We start from the raw sequence: 22,735 nt of genomic DNA, 5'->3' as shown, positions 1-22,735 counted from the left end.
GGGAGAGAGAGATGCCAGGGGAGCCTCCGGGACTCACCTAGAAAATGGTGTTTCATTACATTCAACGCTGGTTTTCTGGGGGAGCCCCTTCGGCTCCCCGAAGCTAACTCCCCACAGAGGAAAGTAGAGGGACCTACCCGGGAGGCAGTCGCCGCTCACTCGTCAACTCTAAGTCGAAGCAACCGACTGCAACTGCCGATCCAAAGCGACACAAGCCCGACTAGGCCCAGAAACGCACATGAGATAACGAGCAGCCAGGACCCTGTTCAACCGAAAAAAACCTCACGCCCGAACAACAGCCCAGGACATGTTGCCAAAAACAGCGGTAAGAGCCGCGAACTTGCGAACATGGACACGGGGAGAGACCGCAGGCCGGCTAGCCGTAATAATCCTGCGGATGACCTGGGAGACCCGCACCCGCAAACAGGGAAGGAGGGAAACCGGATCAACCCAAAGTGCGACCCAGGACACAGAAGCCATGGCGCGCAATGAACGGTGGAGGGCCACCACCGTACACCAAACATGATGTACCCCTGGCCAAACCAACCAAGCATCAACAACCCAAGGACCCCTACCAAAAGCAGCCGTCTCATTCTCCGCCAGAAAAGAATAAGACTGCTGCAACGAACAACCTCATCGCCATGACCGAAGGAGCAGAAAACTCCTGCACCGGAGAGCAGAAAGCTCACCAACCCGACCTCCAGAGGCCAAGGCCAACAGAAAAAAGAGCCTTGGAGAAACAATCCGGAACTGAAAGGGTCACAACAAACCGAGAAGATAAGAGAGCACTTTGTCCAATGATTAGGACCGCTCAGGCAGCGCATGAGCAGGCCGGAGGTGAAACAATGTCTGAGGCAGCATGCTAAATGGAGCAGAAGTAACCTCAATACCAAAAGCAAATTGAAGCGGCTCCGCCAGCGCCGCACGATACGAGGCGACAGTATGTGGCAAAATGACGGCGCCGAACCCCCAAAAGAGAAGGACAAGACCACGGCAACAAAACACAGAACTGAAGAAGGGACAGAAGGAAAAAAGAAGGACAGTCAAAAACCCCCACACTGCCGCGAAGAAGAAGAACGCAGGTGGGACACCATCAATGAAGCAACCTGACCAACAGAAAGTGAGAGACCCGAGGTAGAGCCGAACCAGCCCCGCCATGGACCAAACGAGCCGAGAAGAGGCGGAGTCACGGGAAGATCTTGGGTGCAACCACCGAGCAGGAAGGGCCGGAAAATCGAGCCGGCAAAGAAGGAGGTGGAACGTCTGCCGGACAAAAACGTCCCAACACCAGCGAGCTCGCCAGGAGGTCTGAGACCACGGCCCCAACTGACAGCAACAACACACAGTTGGTGGTCACGTCCCAACACAAGACTAAAATGAAAAAGTGCAAGGGTCGCTTGCATGTAGGCCCCTCCTAACCACTCCACATACTTCGGTTACCTTGGTGTGTTGTGCAGATTCCTATGTCAGGTTAGGTCTGCGCTGGTGGGTTTTGACGGGTTCCTTCAGCATGGATATCCTACTCCTTTGTCAGGTCCTGGTGCCGGGTTGTAAACCTGCTCGGACGAGGTGATCCTTGATGGACTTACCTCGCCTCCACGTAATCATTGGTGGATTTTGTGGGAAGTTCTCCCAAGAGGGGTGGTCACTGTATGTCTCTCTCATCCAGGCCCATACATCTGATAGTTTCTGTTTTAGTTTCCCAGCAAAACCAAGAATGCACAGGATAGGGAGGATCCATCTCCTATCCTCCAACCGTGGGGCCAGGGGCCTGAGAAGTTGTTCTCTGGTCTTTCCACATAGTTTCTCTTGGGCATGGTTCAGTGTTTCCTCAGGGTAACCTCTATGCCTAAACATCTCCCATAGGTCGTCTAGCTGAGGGAAGAGGGTTTCGTCCTTGCTGTTTATTCTTGCATCAAAATGAACATGCATCAAATGAACAAATCCACAAGGGCATCCTCATATCGTCACACCCCTTGCGGATTTGTTCATTTGATGCATCACGCAATTGTGATTTGTGTGTGTAATGAAGTAAGGGCGAAGAGGGAGAACGGCCTATTGACATAGCTCGAGTGCATGGGGGGAGTTGTGTAAAACCCTGGTTTGTGTCTCGGAGAGGCTGAAGGATCCAGTAAGTTCAGTAGAACTTCGGTTTCAACTCCTTTTGACCATGTCGTAGCTCAGTCGATTAAGGCAGTGTCTGAGATGCTCTCGGATGCAGGTTCAAATCCTCGTCACGGCCCTTGTAGATTTGTTCATTTGATGCATCACGCAATTGTGATTTCCACGTGTAATGAAGTAAGGGCGAAGAGGGAGAACGGCCTATTGACATAGCTCGAGTGAATGGGGGGAGTTGTGTAAAACCCTGGTTTGTGCCTCGGAGAGGCTGCAGGATCCAGTAAGTTCAGTAGAACTTAGGTTTCAACTCCTTTTGACCATGTCGTAGCTCAGTCGATTAAGGCAGCGTCTGGGATGCTCTCGGATGCAGGTTCGAATCCTCGTCACGGCCCTTGTGGATTTGTTCATCTGACATTAGCATTATCAGCCTAGTAAGCTCTGGGGAGCCAAAGGGGCTCCACCAGAAATAGGCAGATGGATCTACAATTTCCTGACTGATAGAACCCAATGAGTAATAGTCAACAAAATAAAATCCGGACCATCAACAGTGAAGAGCTCAGTCCCCCCAGAGTACCGTGATTGCTCCAGTACTTTTTCTCATCCTCATATCGGACAGACAAGGACACAATCTATGGCAATGTATCATCCTTTGCAGATGACACTAGGATTTTTATGAGAGTAGACAACAACTTTATAGAGAGCACAACAATCAGATGTAAATCAAATCTTTCAATGGGCTACAGAAAATAATATGGTATTTAACAAAGATAAGTTTCAGCTCTTGGGCTACGGAAAAAATGAAAATATAGAAGCAGAAAACACGTACAAAACGCAGTCAAATCAAAACATAGAACGAAAAAGCAATGTAAAGGATTTGGGTGAACTCACGTTGGTAGACCTTATCTTTAAAAAACACAATAAAGTAGACGTCACAACTGCAAGAAAAATGACAGGTTGGATAACAAGAACTTTTCACGCTAGAGATGCTATACCAATGATGATACTCTTCAAAGTGTTAGTGCTCTCTAGAGTGGAATACTGCTGCACAATGAAACCCCCGTTCCAAGCTGGAGAAATTGCTCATCTGGAGAACATGCAGAGATCCTTTACTGCTAGAATCCACTCAGTAAAACATCTAAACTATTGGGCCTGACTGAAATGCCTAAATCTGTATTCTCTTGAGTGCAAGTGGGAGAGATACATAACAATTTACACGGAAAATAGTAGAGGGGCTGGTCCCAAACCTGCACACAGAAATCACACCACATGAGACCAGGAGGCATGGCAGGATATGAAGAATACATTGAAAAGCAGAGGTGCAATAGGAACTCTGAGAGAACTCTATCAACATCAGAGGCCCGAGACTGTTCAATACACTTCCACTACACATAAGGGGCATAACTGGCCGACCCCTCAAAGTGTTTAAGAGAGAACTTGACAAGCACCTCCAAAGGATACCTGATCAACCAAGCTATGACTCATATGTCAGGCTGTGAGCAGCCATATCCAACAGCATGGTTGACCAGTCCAGCAATCAGGAGGCCTGGTCAACGATCGGGTCGCAGGGACGCTAAGCCCCGAAAAGACCTCAAGGTAACCTTGAGTTAAGGCAAGGCACTTAGAGAATCCGGGGGTGGGGGACGGGGCTGCCCTAAGCGCATGCAGCCCCAGTACACTTCAGGTACACCGGGCCACCATACCATGAACAGAAGAGAACACCATGAAGATAAACACTGCTTGGAAACCGAGGCCAGAGATGACATCCACCCCCAGATAGCTTTAGCCAATGAACTGAGGCTGGGTAGCCAGTGCTATGGGTCCGGGGCTTTCCCTTTCCCCTCCCCAGGAATGGGGGTGGGGGGGGGGGCATTGGGACGAGCGGCAGCATAGTGTGACGTTTGGTTGTTTGCTTGTTTCCTTGGGATTTGAGGGAGTTCTGCTGCTCTGTCCGGTTTTCGGTTGCAAATTCTTACCATGCGGGGTTTGTTTTGTTATGCCTATCTTTCTAGATGCTCAACCCCGGTCGATGGCATTCTAGATGCTCAACCCCGGTCGATGGCAGATAAACAAATCCACACAGGGGTTTTCCTGGGCTATTGTTCCCTGAATTGTGAGGGGAGGCTATTGGCCCCCCCCTCTCTTGTCTGAGGGGGCCAGGTTCTGGCTCGTAGTCCCTGGTAGGCTGAACTCCATTGACTAAAGCCTTGTTCTAATGTATCGCATATTAGCCCGATAGCTCCAGAGAGCCGAATGGGTTCCCCCATTCGGGGAGAAAATTCCATTATAATTCCAAGATATGTATACCAATTATATTCATATGGTTTTCGCAACTCTATATGGTTGAAATAAAGTATATCAGGTCAACTAATCATCATTTGAACATAATAATAAAGGAACTACAGAGGGCCTATTGGTCAATATGAGGCAGCATCTATTTATATGAATGATATAATAAGGTGTGACCGACCCAACAAGGAGCATTGCAGGATAAGAGAGAATAATTATTTTAGGTAGCAAAGACAATGAACACCCCTCAAACTTGCAATCAGCGAGAGTGGGGTTGATGGGTCAATCCATACAGACAACACCAGACCTGCAAGGAATTTCCAGGGCTTAAAGGATATTAACCATGCAGACATCTCAGGTACTGGAGCTGCGCACTGGAACAAGACACTAAATGCAGCCAAAACTACTATATACAAGGCTGCGAATCCCATTGCACCCCAGTGCAGCCAAAACTACTATATACAAGGCTGCGAATCCCATTGCACCCCAGTACAACCAAACAACCCCCCAGCATAGGGCCAAAACAGAGGAATCAAAGATTCTTGAATAGCCTTAGCCATCCCGGTGTTCAGCATCTCAGGGACAAACTCCCAAACACACCAGATAAGGTAGCCCTGACTATGCAAACGGTAGCATCAGTGGGCATACGGGGAAGAAAACCTTGAGTGCATTCAACCCAAAGCACAAGAAGAGCCAAGCCCTCACAACAAATTGGAGCCAAAACATGCATGTGAAATCAATATTTAAAGAAGAAACAATACACAAAGTGAAGGGCCACCCTCCCCCCATCTATTTGTAAATAATATTTGTAAATAACTTTTTTTACACATGTCAAGTTCATCCAAGTAAACATGTGATTCTTTTACTGTAGACTTTCTATATCCCTAGACTAGTTAATTGAAGTTTGTGAGTTACACGAGGCCAGAAGTGCCTAGTATTGAGAAGGGGGAGTCAACACCACAAACATTACACGGGTTGGTAACATGGTCCCTGGTAATAGAGGCATCTGTTGTAGTTACTGGCAGCTAATCACGGGTTGGTAACATGGTCCCTGGTAATAGAGGCATCTGTTGTAGTTACTGGCAGCTAATCACGGGTTGGTAACATGGTCTCTGGTAATAGAGGCATCTGTTGTAGTTACTGGCAGCTTATCACGGGTTGGTAACATGGTCTCTGGTAATAGAGGCATCTATTGTAGTTACTGGCAGCTATTCACGGGTTGGTAACATGGTCTCTGATAATAGAGGCATCTGTTGTAGTTACTGGCAGCTAATCACGGGTTGGTAACATGGTCTCTGATAATAGAGGCATCTATTGTAGTTACTGGCAGCTATTCACGGGTTGGTAACATGGTCTCTGGTAATAGAGGCATCTATTGTAGTTACTGGCAGCTATTCACGGGTTGGTAACATGGTCTCTGGTAATAGAGGCATCTGTTGTAGTTACTGGCAGCTTATCACGGGTTGGTAACATGGTCTCTGGTAATAGAGGCATCTATTGTAGTTACTGGCAGCTATTCACGGGTTGGTAACATGGTCCCTGGTAATAGAGGCATCTGTTGTAGTTACTGGCAGCTAATCACTACACCTCACCTCTGTGTAGTTCTCAATGTGTTACACTGTTATTTGTTTGAAAAGTCTCTACCTCTATTATAATGATTAAACAAGGCACAATCAATTATTAGATGGATTGACCCTCAAAGTCTGGAGAAGCACCATACACTTCTTTACTAGACAATGTAAACAGTCTGCCTGTGGTCTGTACTGCCAGGCTGCATTCCTGAAGCAGGAGCTGCCTCCTCTCAATTACAATGAATTCTCTACTCATGTCAGTTATTCTAACTGACACCTAAATAGCTTAGTGTTTGTAGATGTGTAAATACCTTATGATGTAAGTGAAAAGTATGTAAATACCTTGTGTAAATACCTACCATTCATTTAAGAATGTTATCATAATGTGTAGGTGAGAAAATCCACTAGGGCTGTCAGATGGCACGAACCTACGACCAAGGCATTGCCAGCTGCATACTCTACCACTGGACCACCATGACTTGTAAAGTCATACAACCTGATTTCTACTGAAATCATAAAGTCTGGAGGCCCCTACTGAAGCAAGTCTAAGTGTTTACATATGACACAAGTAAAATCTTAGACTGGCTTCAGTAGGAGCATCCAGACTTCCTGTGATTTCAGTAGAAATCCGGTTATAGGACTTTTACAAGTCAGCAGTGGTCCAGTGGTAGAGTATGCAGCTTAGCAATGCCTTGGTCGTAGGTTCGCACCTCACAGCCCTGGTGGATTTTTCATTGATATATATATCACGTTAGTGTGATTTGTTTTTTTATATACTGTGTAGTAGTTATGTGATAATGATAATTTATCCTGATTGTACAAATTTGTAGGTTTCTTCTGTTCACTCTGTTTGTGACATCATGTCACGTCATGCTTTGCAATCTTCAGCATTTTCTCAGTTGCTACAAAAGTTGTCCCGTGGTCTGTATTAGATTTATATCACATCGCTGACAAGGCTTTTAATCCATAAATAGGCAGCCATGACCCACATCACTCCTTTGTTCCAGTGATCCCCATGTAAATTATATACCATATGATATAAACAGTGGACATTCTTCACAAAGCAGGCTGGGGCCAGGCCACATGGTGATGGTACTAATGAGTTTTGAGCTACTTTGAGTGAATCCCTTGCTCTGTGAATCCTTTGCGGAGTTGTTTGGTGATTTTGAGGCACTTGTCTGTGAACCCTCTAGTTGTCTGTACAAATGCATTAACTTTTTGGATGGTTTTTCTGGTGGGGGTGGCAGATTGTCACTTGCTCTGTGCCTCTGTAAAAGGGCCAGATTCTGGTTCAGGTCTCCAGTAGGTCAAACAGCTCTTCTGCAAATGATGTGACTTTTCAGTAAGGAACAATCTTAGCAAGGTAAGAATCCAGAATTCTTAATTTCAAGAATCCAGCAGAGGGCTCCTCCAGAAAAAATCTGTAGAGTGAACTGGAGACCAAGACAGATCAAAAGGCACCTTGGGCTCCTTCCCAGCCCCAGAAGCCAAATATGAAAATCCCAGGGCAGATCCAAGTTTCACATCTGATGCCTGAACAGATAGGAAGGCATCAACAAAGTAATTGGATCCCAGCCAAATTTCCCTCCCAGAGAAACAGAGGGCTACGGATTCCCAGCGAGAAGCAATGGCTCATCTGTTTCTGACATTGATATGGAAAGGGCACTCCCCAGAGAATGCCGTGCTACATTCACAGCAAAACACAGCCCAAATTTCTAAACTGTCACACATCCTGTAGGGTGGAGCAAGTGTTGGGTGGGAAACACAAGGGGTCTGTGGAACAAAACCAGTTGAACAACAAAGGAAGAGCAGAGAACACAGCACCAGTGAACATCCTACAAGAACACCTTTATGAGTGTAGCTTTCATAAATGAGACCCTAAAAGTCATACAATTTAAACACACCCAACATAATTTTTTCTAGATGCATATCTAATTTAAAATACAATTGATTATGTGCTTCTTGATCTTAATATTAGAAGTCAATTTATTTGATAAGAATACAAACACGATTACTAACCGGGATGATAAAACTTCTGCCTGTGGTGTTATTTCCCATATGACAGAGAAAGCAAACCTGTCAACATTACCACGCAGGGAACACAAGTTACTGCTGAGGAGATCTGCAATATCAAAAATGTTATTACTAAGATTGGACTCCCAAACCCTAATAACCATCTCAGCATTGCACAGAAAAAATATATACCTTTGAGTACAGAAATAAAACTCCTTTCCGAGCAGGTCACTCGGTTGCTCCCTTGAGCAATGTCCGGCACTGCACTTAACAAGGACAAAACCTGATACAGCCAAGGCACTAAAACAAAACAAAAAAGAAAGAAAACCCAAGCCCTACTTAGCATCAAAACAACCCCCAATTATTGGTTTGCTAATTGCAAGTTGCCACATCAGGTCACTACCCATCAACAGATGTCAATACAGTGTACCTACTTGCTAACAGACAAGCAAGGAGCTGCCCACCTCACATCTAGTATGACTAGAATCCCAGGAAGCACTGGGGAAGTTTGGACAAAATTAAAGTTGATGGTAAAATGGACATCTAACCATTTTTCTCCTCTTTCTCTTGTTAAAAAAATCTCCCTGGTGTACCAAGTTGAGGCTATTTTCATAATAAAAAACACAAAATATAAAAAAAACAGCACTGAATGTAATGAAACCCCAATTTCTAGGGAAAGCCTCTTGTGGCTTCCTGAAGCTACAATGCTGATTATAGTGTCAAACAACTAGGTGCCATCAGTCACAATGATCTCTTAGGCCTACCAAAGGCCACGAGCCAGAACCTGGTCGCCCTCTAAAAGAGGCGCAGAAAGCAGTGCCACTATGTCAATGAATTTTAATCATGTCTGCCACCACCAGGAAAGTAATCATAAAGTCAGCAAAACAAAACACACCACTGCTGGTTATATAAACTACCTTTATTTTCCATACCTAACAAACTGGAATCTATTTATTACTGTTAAACATAATGTTATTTTCTCCTGCCTAATCGAAAACTTGATTAATATCAGCTTGTAGGTTTTTATTGTCTTCTACACAGGAATTTTCGTGCTGATTTCTGTATCATGTGCATCAACACAGAAACCAATAATACAAATCACAGCATTGATGACACGATGCTGTGATTTGCATCAGAGCAATTCAAGTTTTCTCTTGATATGAGAATGAGAAAAGCAGCGGTGCAAGGACAGTGCCCTGTGGGGCAGAGCTTTTTATTGTGATGAACTTTATTTTGTTTGATTGAATGTTACTCCTTGCATTCTGTCTGACAAGAAATTGAATATCCATAACTCTACCTGTTATTCCAACTGATCTAATTTTTGTGCTATAACTCCATGGTCACACTTATCAAATGCCTTTGCAAAATCAGTCTATACCACATCTCCATTTTGTTGTTCTTCTAATACTGGATTTCCACCATTTTGTCACAGTATCTTGAAATATCAAGCTTCTACCACAAATGGTGTTGTAATGAGGCCACTGTGAGAGATTGTGCACAACTTGGACATCTTATTAGATAAAGTATCCCACAATCATGTACTAATGATCTTGAGACAACAACAACAAAATTAACTCCAATACAAGTTACTTTCCCAGCAGCCAGCCATGCTGTATGCCTTATTAGTCATAATATTGCCACTGTGCAAACTTTACTTTTTAAAGGTCATCATATGGTCCAGAAGTCTAAAACATCTAAATTCTTTTAATACATGCCTTTAACACAAACACATCTTTCTTACACACACCCCTTACTGTTTTAAGTTTCTATAACACTATTTAAATTATACACTTTGACTTTACTCTCAACTTACATGCACTTTGAAAGCTTGTAATTGAAAAGAGAGAAGCACTGAAACAAGGACTTGCTTATGCAGGTAATATAAATTGTGTAATTAATATCTGATGTGGACCCATTCACCATGGCTCACAAATGCTCCTCAGCTATTTATGATGGCATTAAAAAATTTGTATAATCCCATGAATAACCTTATAATAAAAATCTTTCAAGTTGCCTAAATTTGTTTACTTCAGCAGAAGCAAGAAGAATAGGTGCCACCTTAGCCATGATGGTCACTCACCTGGCACCATATCAATACGACGGTTGGTGAGGTACACCGTAGTACTGCGGTTTTGTGCTTCCTTGTCTAAGGCAGTGTGGGGTCGAATGAAGTGCGACACATCAGCTATGTGGACACCAACCTATATTGAAATATGATTAGCAATACTATCAAGGAAAGACAAGTATATGATAAAGACAATGTCTGGCATCAATAATGGGTAAAGGAAGAAAAATACAGATTAAAGACAAATTAAGGGATTAAAAGCTACTACCTTAACCCCTTAACTGCGTTGCCTCCAAATGTGACACCCCCGCAGTGCGCAGGAAATAAATTCTCTGGAAAAAAATCTTTTTTCTTTTTGAAGTGTCAAAAACCCTTCCCTCAGTATGGGTATGCAAAAAAAAAGTCGACATTGTACTTACTTTGGCTGCTATGGGGTCCGGAAGTTGGGGCGTGACGTCATCATTCCCCGTGCGCCCGTGCCGTAAGCTCTCGGGGGCGGTGGGGCGCTCGGGGCGGGGCGCGCGAGTTGCCGCGAATATATTTTCGTTCATTTTTTGCGCACCTTTCCAAATACATTTTCATTGTTTTTATGTGCCAATCCAATGTATAATGAACACGTACACTATAATATCGCAGTACAACATCCGTACTGTCCGTAGACACTGTTACGTGCATGAAACTTGTGTACACATATGCAGCACATATTTACTATGTATCATGCTAATTTGTGTATATATACAATCTATTTACACACTATACACTGTCACACACTATATACATTCACCATCAACACATTCAGAACACCGCGTAGCAGCTGCTTCGTATGGGCCAATAGCAGCTGCCTCGTATGGGCCAATATCAGCTGCCTCGTATGGGCCAATAGCAGCTGCTTCGTATGGGCCAATAGCAGTTGCCTCGTATGGGCCAATATCAGCTGCCTCGTATGGGCCAATAGCAGCTGCTTCGTATGGGCCAATAGCAGTTGCCTCGTATGGGCCAATATCAGCTGCCTCGTATGGGCCAATAGCAGCTGCCCCGCATGGGCCAATAGCAGCTGCCCCGCATGGGCCAATAGCAGCTGCCCCGCATGGGCCAATAGCAGCTGCCCCGCATGGGCCAATAGCAGCTGCCCCGCATGGGCCAATAGCAGCTGCCCCGCATGGGCCAATAGCAGCTGCCCCGCATGGGCCAATAGCAGCTGCCCCGCATGGGCCAATAGCAGCTGCCCCGCATGGGCCAATAGCAGCTGCCCCGCATGGGCCAATAGCAGCTGCCCCGCATGGGCCAATATCAGCTGCCCCGCATGGGCCAATAGCAGCTGCCCCGCATGGGCCAATAGCAGCTGCCTCGTATAGGCAATAGCAGCTGCCGCGTATGGGATAATAGCAGCTGCCTCGTATGGGCCAATAGCAGCTGCCTCGTATGGGCCAATAGCAGCTGCCTCGTATGGGCCAATAGCAGCTGCCGCGTATGGGCCAATAGCAGCTGCCGCGTATGGGCCAATAGCAGCTGCCGCGTATGGGCCAATAGCAGCTGCCGCGTATGGGCCAATAGCAGCTGCCGCGTATGGGCCAATAGCAGCTGCCGCGTATGGGCCAATAGCAGCTGCCGCGTATGGGCCAATAGCAGCTGCCGCGTATGGGCCAATAGCAGCTGCCGCGTATGGGCCAATAGCAGCTGCCTCGTATGGGCCAATAGCAGCTGCCTCGTATGGGCCAATAGCAGCTGCCTCGTATGGGCCAATAGCAGCTGCCTCGTATGTGCCAATAGCAGCTGCCTCGTATGGGCCATGAACACATTCAGAACACCTTGAGTGAGAGCAGCCACACCCAGCCAGTCTCCCTCACTCCAACATCTTACTCGCCAACATTGCTCCTCCCACCATATTGCTATAGTTCTTATTACACATGTTCTATATACCTATCTACATGTTTTATTTACCAGAACTATGCAAGTAAGCCGGTATTGTGTCCAAACAGTACAGTGGCCACCATACACTGCATGAAAAATCACACAGCAGACGACGCTACGATTACGTCACCTCCCTCACCAAAATAGCTCCTCTCAACATTCTCCTGTTGCTGTTCTTACACTATATACACACACTATATATACCCATGTACATATGTGTTGCCCATAGTGAACCACTAAGCTAGTATGGTGAGCAAAACAAGAGTGGCAGCCACACACACACAATTGAGGCTACCTCAATTCTCGCCCTCCCTCCCTCATCAAAATTCCTCCTTCCACAATACTACGCACAACGCTAATTATAACCACATTCCTGCTATTATCACAATCCTGGTCACTAATTCCTGTAAATGAATAATTGACCACACGTTTATTTTGAAAAAGAACCTAAGAAATCATTTGAAGATTCCTAGATGAACGAAATAATGCTCTGGTGCTGTGGCTAGCGCTGTGAACATCGTGAACAGCATTGAATCACTGATATTTGAACATTGTACCCAGTCATTATCACACTCAGGCTCTAATATAACACTAAATAATACAATTTATATATATATTTTGACATTATTAGGCGATGCTGTGGTCACATGCTGAACAGCAGTGCTGTGCGCTCATGCTGCGAGCGCCAGCCTTGGTTGCTCACACACTACTGAGGCTCCCACACCCGGGAATGTGGACCACGATTTTTTTTAAAGATGGCGTCTGTTTACAAGAGCCCTGAGGAAGCTGATTTGAACCCCATGTAGCCGCGGGAGTTTTGAATGGAACGTGAAAAATACAAATACCCGGAGGCGCGTTGCGCAAACCAGACGTGAGCCTGCAGGCGCGTTGCGCAGTTTAAGGGTTAATATAGTTGAGCAAATAATAAAACCAGCGTTGAATGTAATGAAACGCCATTTTCTGCGTGAGCCCCGGAGGCTTCCTGGAGCTTACCGAGCTGATGTGTATGTATTAGACTGAGCAGACAGGAACCCCAGAAGGAAGGGGCAGATCGACCACGTCCAATGCACCCACGAAAATTACATGACGAAGCGCAGGGGAAGAAGCCCACCCCGCCAACCCTGAACCCCCCAAAGGGGGAGAAGCCGTCCACTGCCGCCACCAGAGGCCAGAAGACAACCAAAAGCACCTACTAACTGCGGGACCATGCGAGAGTCAGCAGATCAAGCTGCTCCCCCAGCGCCCCATCAACAGAGAAGGGAACAGAGCCTCTTCTGAAGGAAAAAGTATACATACACATATACATAAATATTATGTACATACAAATACATATACAGGGGTACCTCGGTTTAAGAGTTTAATCCGTTTCTGGAGACAGCTCGTATTCCGAAAACTCGTATTCCGAAGCTAATTTCCCCATAAGAAATAATGGGAAATGAATTAATCCGTTCCTGACTACGCCAAAAACCCCACATCAAACTAAATTTTTATACCTAATTCATCTAAATAAACCTACAAAACTATGTTAAAGTTATTACTTACCCTTGCTGATGACTGCTGTTGGAGTATGGAAGATGGTGAGGAGGAGAGGTGTTACTGTTTGGAAGAGGAGTCCCCTTCCATTATAACATCAGGCAGTGAGGACTTCTCTGGTGTGCACACTCTGGCACATTTTGCCTGTATACCAATAGGACTTGCTTGTTTTACTAAGAATCTGTCTAAAGACACTTGTTTTTCCCTACATTTTAACACTTGTCTGTAGTAAGACATCACATTGTCATTTAAAAGGTCAATGCAACGGCCTGCTACAGCTTTATCTGGGTGAGTTTTTTTAACAAAACTTTGCAGTTCTTCCCATACTTCACACATTTTCTTAATCAAGAAGGGACATCATCTACTGCCTCTACTCACAGCTATTTTCTTAGGTTGAACCTTAGCAATGGCTTTCTTGAGACCCATGGCGAGATGTATAATGACAACTTTTATGCTCAAATGGCCAAAAAAACGACAAAAAACTGTAAATCCTTGTGAAGACTCCCCTGTCAGGAATAGTCACTGGGCGCGAGACACTGGTAAACTGAGGCGCGATCGCCGTGCTACCATGAGCTAGTCGGCCTGTACACGTATCAACAAACTCGTGTTCCGAGGTAACCCTCGCCTTCCGAGATACATTTTCCGAGAAAATCCTGCTCGTATTTCGAAAAACTCACATACAGGGAAACTCGTGTTCCGAGGTACCACTGTACATATACACATACACACAAGGTATGTTCCACACACGTGCGTATGCACTTATACATGTGCGCGCACACACAGTGTACATGTGTACACACACATATACACGTGAAAAGAAAATTACAAGCCGCCGACCAGTGGGCAGAGAGCACCACACCGGCCAGGCAAAGAAGGCACAAAACTGCATCAAAAGGCCCACCTCGACAAAACTCCAAAGTCCCAGCACAACCACAACACGTGCCAAGACCCAAAAAGATCAGTCTGCAAGCCAGGAAGACCCCGGAACCTCAGAAGGCAGAACCGGGTCACACATACGAGGAAACAAAGCCCCCTGAACCCACAAAGGGGGCTCAAGAGGAAAAAACCTTCAGAACGAAACCAAAAAACCCAAAGGAACCCGGAATCGAACCGGAGGAGCCCAAACCACCACATTTGCCGGCGGAGATACACCACAGAAAGGCAAAGCACAGCCCCAGACAGAACCCCCAGGGAAAGTCAAAACAGACCGAAAACTGAGGGACAAGGTGTGGGAGCAAGCATAACAGACAGGGACACTGAGCCCAAACCCAAAACAGACAAAATGGAAAACCCTGTGTAAAATCAACACTCAAACGTTCCCAGAGGAACAGGAAACGGGCAGAAAACACCAGAAAAGCAAAGAAACGACAACAGGAGAATAAAACCCCTGAAAAGGGTGAAAAACTCACCCAAGACACTCGCTCGCAAACCCAGGCGCATGTAAAAAAACTGTAACACCGCTCTGGTGGCTACGCCAGAAAACCGGCAGAAGAAAATGGCCACTAGAACAGAGGGCTGTGACGGACGCAAAAGATACGAAAACACGCCAGCAAAAGTGGGAAGCAAGCAGACTGGATGGGAAAAAAACTCAGCCCAGAAGCAGAAAACCCAGGCAGGGGCAAACTGCCCCAGAACTGCTAGTAGGCATCCCCCACTGCCCCGGGAACCCGTAACAGAGGCCCCGGGGCAGAGCCGTCCTCCAAGCCCTCCGCCCATGAAGAAAAGGAAGAGTCTATGGGAAAGGCAGCAAGAAAGGGCCACTGGTAAGACTCAGAAGCCTTGGCAGGAGGAACAGGCTCGAAAACCTCCGTTCCCAACCCGAACGGGGCAGCCCCCGAAAACCGCCTGAGTCTCGGCCCCAACTAAACCCCGCCCCGACCCCGAAACCCACAGACGGACCGGAGCCGGGAATAGGGAGGGAAAGGGGCGAACAGCACCTAACCAAAATGGGGCGGCCTCGGGGCATCCGAGTGGGAGACCAACCTAGAGTGTTGCAGCAACGTAACCTAGCTTGCAACACGGATGCCGCCTGTGCTCTGAACAGTAATAACATCAGGAGAGTACTGGAGAACAAGCAGAGAATCTCTCTCGCAAGACTCCGGGTCAAGGTGTCAGTGACCCAACAGGCAGCATGATGGAGGTAAAAGTGGCGACTGTCACTCGGAGACAAGGGCACAGCAACCAACAATCCAGTACAAGATGGGTTGGGACCCGGAAGACACATTCAATGGTCCACCGAGCCCCGACAGGGGTTTCCAGGGCCCGTAGGGGTAACAACTACAGGAAGCCCAGGCAAGGTGTTGCTAACTGGTTAAACACCCAAAAATAACAAGGAGGTAGAGGACAACACTGAAAACCCCTGCGACGTGTACAATCATGGGGCTTAGCAGAGGGCCACCGAACACGAGTGGAACTATAGCCACACTAGGCAGACCCCACAAGGCAAATGAAAATAAAAACAAAAGAAAACCCCACAAAAGTACACTGTCTCCAGAGGCAACAGGAACCGGTTACTGCTTAGGTGGCAGATCGCGCAACATCTTGACGCCCTAACCAGCACAATACCAGTCCCTACCCCAGGGCCAAACAAGGGCCCCAAGCCCCAGCTGGCCCCAAGGGCGAGGCAAATGCCGAGCAGCAAGAACCTCTACGGGAATGGTTCCCGAACGCCCCAGGGATGATAACCCTGTCACACAGGGGCAGTACTCACAGGGCGCTTAGGAAAGGAAGCCCCTAAGCACATGCAGCCCCAGTACTGATGAGGAACACCTGGCCACCACACAACACACAACACGGCAGTGAACGCCACACTAGGCAAACACAGCCTAGGAAACTGAGGCCAGAGAAGAGTCTATCCCGGTTGACATTAGCTTACAAACTGATGCTAGGCAGCCGGCGCGGTAGGTCCAGGGCTCCCCCCTCCCCCTCTCGGAGCGGGGAGGGCTGCGCGGACGATCGGCGCGGCAGTAAAGTGTAATGTTTGCTTGTTTCCTTAGGATTGTAAGGAGTTTCTACCTCTCTGTTCGGTTTTTTGTTTTAGTTTTTTACCATGTGGGGTTTGTTTTGTTATGCCTACCTTTCTGGGTGCCTAACCCCGGTCGATGACAGATAGGGAAAACCCCAACTACAAGGGGGTTTTCCAGGGCCATTGCTCCCTGAAACCTCTCTGAAGGGGCCAGGTTCTGGCACTGGTCCCTGGTAGGTCTGATCTCCTTAGCTAATGTCCCGGTCTAATATAACATACATTAGCCCGATAAGCTCCAGGGAGCCGTAGAGGCTCCCCACAGAAAATTTGTGGTCCACATTCCCAGGTGTGAGAGCCTCAGTAGCGAGAGAGCCATCAAGGCCGGCGCACGCAGCATGAACTCACAGCACTGCTGTTCAGCTTGTGACCACAGAATCGCCTAATAATGTCAAAATATATATATAACTTGTATTATTTAGTCATGATAGTATTACAGAAGAGCCTGAGTGTGATAATGACTGTGTACAATGTTCAAATATTAGTGATTCAATGCGGTTCACAATGTTCACAGCGCTAGCCACAGCACCACAGCATTATTTCGTCCATCTAGGAATCTTCAAACGACTTCTTAGGTTGCAGGCGATGAGTCACAATAACGTGGCTAAAGTAAGTTGACCAGACCACACACTAGAAAGTGAAGGGTCAACGACGTTTCAGTCCGTCCTGGACCATTCTCAAGTCGATTGTGATGAGGAAGTAGATGCAGGCAATAAATAGGCTAGAGAGAGGTGAGGAGCAACGTGTAGTAGAGGAGATAGAGTAGGAACTGCAGAGGGCCGAATGAGAAGGAAATAGTAATAGGAATAAGAAGAGGATAGTAAGGGAACGTAAAGAAAATAAAGAACAAAAGAGAGAAGAGAGAAAGAAAAGGAAAGAGAAAGAAAGAAAAATGGAAGGGTAAGCTATGTTAGGTCACGTTTGTTAGAAAGATTAGAGCATTTAAGTATATACTGTGAAAGGGAAGAGTCCACAGCAACAAAGCCAGGACTCAAGTTCATGTTGGGTACATTGTGTATTAGAGCCGATTCAACAAGACGGCATCTATGTAGAGTAGAGGCAGGAAAGATTATTTTGGAGGAAGACCAATCAATAGGATGATTGGAATCCCTCACATGACAAAAGAGAGCATTGTTAGTGTCTGCAGATTTAACACTTATCTTGTGTTCTTTAAGTCTGTCATTCAGTGTACGGCCAGTTTCGCCAAAGAATTGGAGAGGACAAGACGAACAGGAAATAGAGTAGACACCAGCAGCATTAGAAGTAAGAGGAGCAGTGTGACTTCTTAGGTTCCTTTACAAAATAAACTTGTGGTCAATTATGTATTTACAGGATTTTGTGACTAGTATTGTGATAACAGCAGAATTGTGGTGATAATAAGCACTGTGCGTAGTATTGTGGGAGGAGTAATTGTGGTGAGGGAGCAAGGGAGAAAATTGAGGTAGCCTCACTGTGTGGCAGCCACTCTTGTTTTGCTCATCATACGAGCTTAGTGGTTCGCTATGGTGAACACATTTGTACATGGGTATATACAATGTGTGTATATAGTGTAGTAACAGCAACAGGAGTATGTTGGGAGGAGCTATTTTGGTGAGGGAGGTGACGTAATCATAGCATTGTCTGCTGACTGCTGTGTGATTTCTCATGCAGTGTATGGTGGCCACTGTAAAGTTTGGACACAATACCGGCTTACTTACATAGTTCTGGTGAATAAAACATGTAGATAGGTATACATAACATGTGTAAATAGTGTAATACAAACAATAACAGTATGGTGGGAGGAGCAATGTTGGCGAGTAAGTTGTTGGAGGAGTGAGGGAGAGACTGGATGTTGGAGGAGTGAGGGTGTGGCAGCTGACATTCGCAGAGTTCTGAGTGAGTTCATGGCGAATGTATATACAGTAGTGTGTGATAGTGTATAGTGTGTAAATAAACTGTATATATACATAAATTAGCATAATACAATGGAAATATGTGCAGGATATGTGTACACATGTGTCATGCACGTAACACAGTGTCTTTGGAGAGTACGGATGTTCTACTGCCATAATATAGTGTACGTGTTCATTATACTGTACATAGGATTGGCACGTAAAAGCATATAAAATGTATTTGGAACTAAAATGAACATAAATATATTCACGGCAACTCGCGCAACCTGCCCCAAGCGCCCTACCGGCCCCGGGGGCGTATGCCATGGGCAACCAGGGAATGACGACGTCACGCACAAACTTACAGACCCCATAGCAGCTTAAGTATTTACAATTTCGACATTCTGTTACTATGCCCTTATTCAGGGAAGGGTTTTTGACACTTTAAAAACAGAAAAGAATTTTTTCCAGAGATTTTATTTCCTGCACACTGGAAGGGGGGGGGCTATATTTGGAGGCTGCACAGTTAAGGGGTTAATAGGAGCTGTTCTCCATATCAACAAAACTTTTTTTTTTTAATATTCGTCTAAAATCAATTTCTGAAAATATTTTGATGAAAGTTCCACGATGCTGAAGCCAATAAGTTGGAGATTTTTTATAATTTTTATGTAATTTTTACATAATTTGAATATTTTTTTAATTATGGCCCCTTATGCTGAGCAGTTTATGGGTTACAAAAACAAATTTTCAGATGTAACATACATCTTTTCTCAAGGTGCTGTATACAATGTTTTGAAGGAAAAATAAGATTACATCTGAAATTTTTTTTTTTAATACACTTACACATATATTGGGTCTTTCCTTCACCTTCAGCTGGGATAACAATAAACAGCCAGATAGTTTATACAGCAAAGAAAAGTACTTGGAACAAAAATATATATTTACATATACAATAATTATACATATTACTAAATTTCTATAGTAAATAATTTCTTTTAGGAAGATTACATCTAAATGTGTGTATCAGATGTGTGTACACATTCATTCCATCTGTGTATCAATACAAATAAATAAAACTGAATACACAACTGTGAATGTTACTAACCTCAAAATTACCATTTGGAAGCCTTCGACAGTGCAGAGCATCATCAATGTCTGTGCAGCCAATAGGATCAACAGAGCAAATATCTAAATGTCTTAAATCTTCACGCTCTGCCTCATCCTACAAAAAGATACAGTGTATGTTTAACTTCCAATATATCTCTCAGTTTGATAATCTATTTATACCTATAGTATAATCAAAACTTCAGCTAAAAAAAAAAACTCGTTACTATGACATTTGCAGAATGGGTTAAATTGCTAAGCTATGCTGATGATATAGCATTTGTCATTACAGGTCCTTTCACTTCTAAATAAAGCACAAAGGGTGTCAGATAAAAGTAACATCTGAATGTAGCATTTTAGGGCTAAAAAATACATGCACAGAAGTCTAAGGCAATGAGACTAGGTAGCAACACTCCAGACAGGCACCTACGCATTCAAGACATTAACCTTCAGTGGGTAACACAATATCAATATCACGGAGTGTGGATAGATTCTAAAATGACATTCAACAAGCAAATTCAATATCTGAAGAAAGCAAAATCATGACTGAATATAATGAGAGCAATCACAGGGGCCCTGTCTAAGACTGGGACACGAAGTGTTAAGAATGTTTTACATACATGCTGCTCGTTCCCTAGTTGATTATGCAGCACCTGCCTTACTCACACTTTCTCCTGGTCAGTGGGCAAACGTTGAGGTTATTAAAAATGATGCAATGCTAGTTATAACAGGGACTCCCAGATGGACTAAAATACTGAACTTAAGACAAGAAACCAAGTAAATGTCGATTGAAATAAGGGTAGAAGGGATTGCTGCGTGCATGCTGAAGAAGATACTGACTAGACCTAGAATCAGTTTACTTAACCACTGTGATGCGTCAAGTTTATTGTGACATTCCCCCTGTTCGCATGAAATCAAATGTTCCCCCAAAATTTATTTTTGTTTGTAAAATGATAAATTCCCTTCCCTGAAAATGTCTATGTAAAAATAAATACCAAATTCCACTTACTTTGGCTGTGTGAACGTAGACAAGGTGTGCTGTGACATCATCACAGGCTGGTTGCCCGTGCGTGAAGCTCCCAGAGGCAGTCACGCGGGCCATTCAAGCACCGCGAGTTGCCACAAATATATTTTCTATTATTTGTTTTTTAACAATGTGGTTTTATTTGTTTTTTTATTGCATATGATGCATATTTGTGTCCTTTACAATATGTATACAATAGAACGTTCATAATGTTCCATGGAACTGTGATACATGTGTCAGTAATGTGTCCACAATAAATACCTGGTTGATACCTGGTTGATGGGGTTCTGGGAGTAGTTCTACTCCCCAAGCCCAGCCCGAGGCCAGGCTTGACATGCGAGAGTTTGGTCAACTAGCTGTTGCTTGCAGCGGCCCGCAGGCCCACATATCCACCACAGCCTGGTTGGTCCGGCACTCCTTGGAGAAAATGATCTAATTTTCTCTTGAAGATGTCCACAGTTGTTCGGGCAATATTTCTAATGCTCGCTGGGGGGATGTTGAACAACTGTGGACCTCTGATGTTTATACAGTGTTCTCTGATTGTGCCTATGGCACCCCTGCTCTTCACTGGTTCTATTCTACATTTCTTCCATATCGTTCACTCCAGTATGTTGTTATTTTACTGTGTAGATTTGGTACTTGGCCCTCCAGTATCTTCCACGTGTATATTATTTGATATCTCTCTCGTCTTCTTTCTAGCGAGTACATTTGGAGAGCTTTGAGACGATCCCAATAATTTAGAAGCTTTACTGCGTCTATGTATGCCGTATATGTTCTCTGCATTCCATCTATTTCAGCATCTCTCCTGCTCTGAAGGGGAAAGTGAGTACTGAGCAGTACTCAAGACGGGACAGCAAATGCTTATTTTCGCAATATTACTTGTTAAAAATTCACTAAAATTACAATATGTACAGTTTCACACACTGTTTACACACTCAGTACTTCAAGTAGTAATAATTAAAGTGAGTAATAATCAATGAAGTAGTCCATGGTACACAGCACGACTTCGCTCTCGTTGCACCAGATACAGATAGATTTTCACTTCCTGTTTCTTCGTTCTATGTGCTTGCAAATAATGCACTCACGTACACCCTTGGCTTTAGTACTTGTAGGTAGTATATAGCCAAGCTTGTAAAGCACAAGGAAGTCTTGAAAAGATTATAGGAAAAGCTTGCTTTGTAAGGTCCCTGACTTACAAAGAGATTCAGTCATTTTCGGAGAGTGTCAGTCAATCTGTAAGAGATTCAGCCATTCTGGAAGATTCAGCTATTCTTGAAAATATCTATGGAAAACACCACCATGGAAGCCGCTAACACTGTTCATCTATGCTACTTGTGACAGATGCATCATCACTGAACCCAGAAAACAATTCATCTATGTATCATCTATATAAATTGGAGATATAAGTACAGTGGCACCTTGACATACGATTGCCCCTACTTACGATAATTTCGAGTTACGATATAAATTTCATCGAAAAATGCGACCCGACATCTGATGGTGTCGTCGACATCCAATATTTGTTGGTACACGTTCGGGTCGGCCGAGCGCGTGGTTCCCGGTCACGCAGTCCGACCTGCCTCAGTTTACTACAGCTACCCATTTAGTGATGATCGCACCTATAAGAAATTCCGCTTTTGTGGTGATTTTTTACATTTTGAACATTAAAGTAATTATTATATAATACGCCATATGTCCCAGGAAAGTCAGTGGTTATCTTGAGGTTATCTTGAGATGATTTCGGGGCTTTCTAGTGTCCCCGCGGCCCGGTCCTCGACCAGGCCTCCACCCCCAGGAAGCAGCCCGTGACAGCTGACTAACACCCAGGTACCTATTTTACTGCTAGGTAACAGGGGCATAGGGTAAAAGAAACTCTGCCCATTGTTTCTCGCCGGCGCCTGGGATCGAACCCGGGACCACAGGATCACAACTCCCGCGTGCTCTCCGCTCAGCCGACCGGCTCAATGGTAAGGCTCAACATATGAGATCCCATGTAAGAATGACCATAGAGCAGAAACAAGAGATCATTAGTAAATATGAAGATGGTGTGCCGGTAGGTGAACTGGCTAGGCAGTACAACAAATCTCAGTCAATGATATCCACCATACTAGCTAAGAAAAATGACATTATGGGTGCTAAAGTGATGTATCATTACAGACAAATGTTAAAATGAATGGAAAAACAAATGTCTCTTGACAAATTTGTAGTGAGACAAAC

At 44.9% G+C, this 22,735-nt stretch overlaps 1 protein-coding gene across 1 annotated transcript in view; it reads right to left on the bottom strand.

Moving 5' to 3' along the window:
* LOC123768081 (exosome complex exonuclease RRP44-like protein Dis3) overlaps window positions 1-22,735 on the bottom strand; it is a 119,109-nt gene that overhangs the window by 41,706 nt on the left and 54,668 nt on the right. Inside the window, 3 exon segments of the mRNA XM_069307083.1 lie at window positions 7,995-8,097; window positions 10,069-10,189; window positions 19,496-19,612. Coding sequence (XP_069163184.1) covers window positions 7,995-8,097; window positions 10,069-10,189; window positions 19,496-19,612 — 341 coding nt within the window.

The sequence above is a fragment of the Procambarus clarkii genome, chromosome 59, assembly GCF_040958095.1.
Source record: "Procambarus clarkii isolate CNS0578487 chromosome 59, FALCON_Pclarkii_2.0, whole genome shotgun sequence".
Lineage (NCBI taxonomy): Eukaryota > Metazoa > Arthropoda > Malacostraca > Decapoda > Cambaridae > Procambarus > Procambarus clarkii.
Note: the sequence above shows the minus strand (reverse complement) of the source record. Positions and strands in the feature narration are given on the sequence as shown.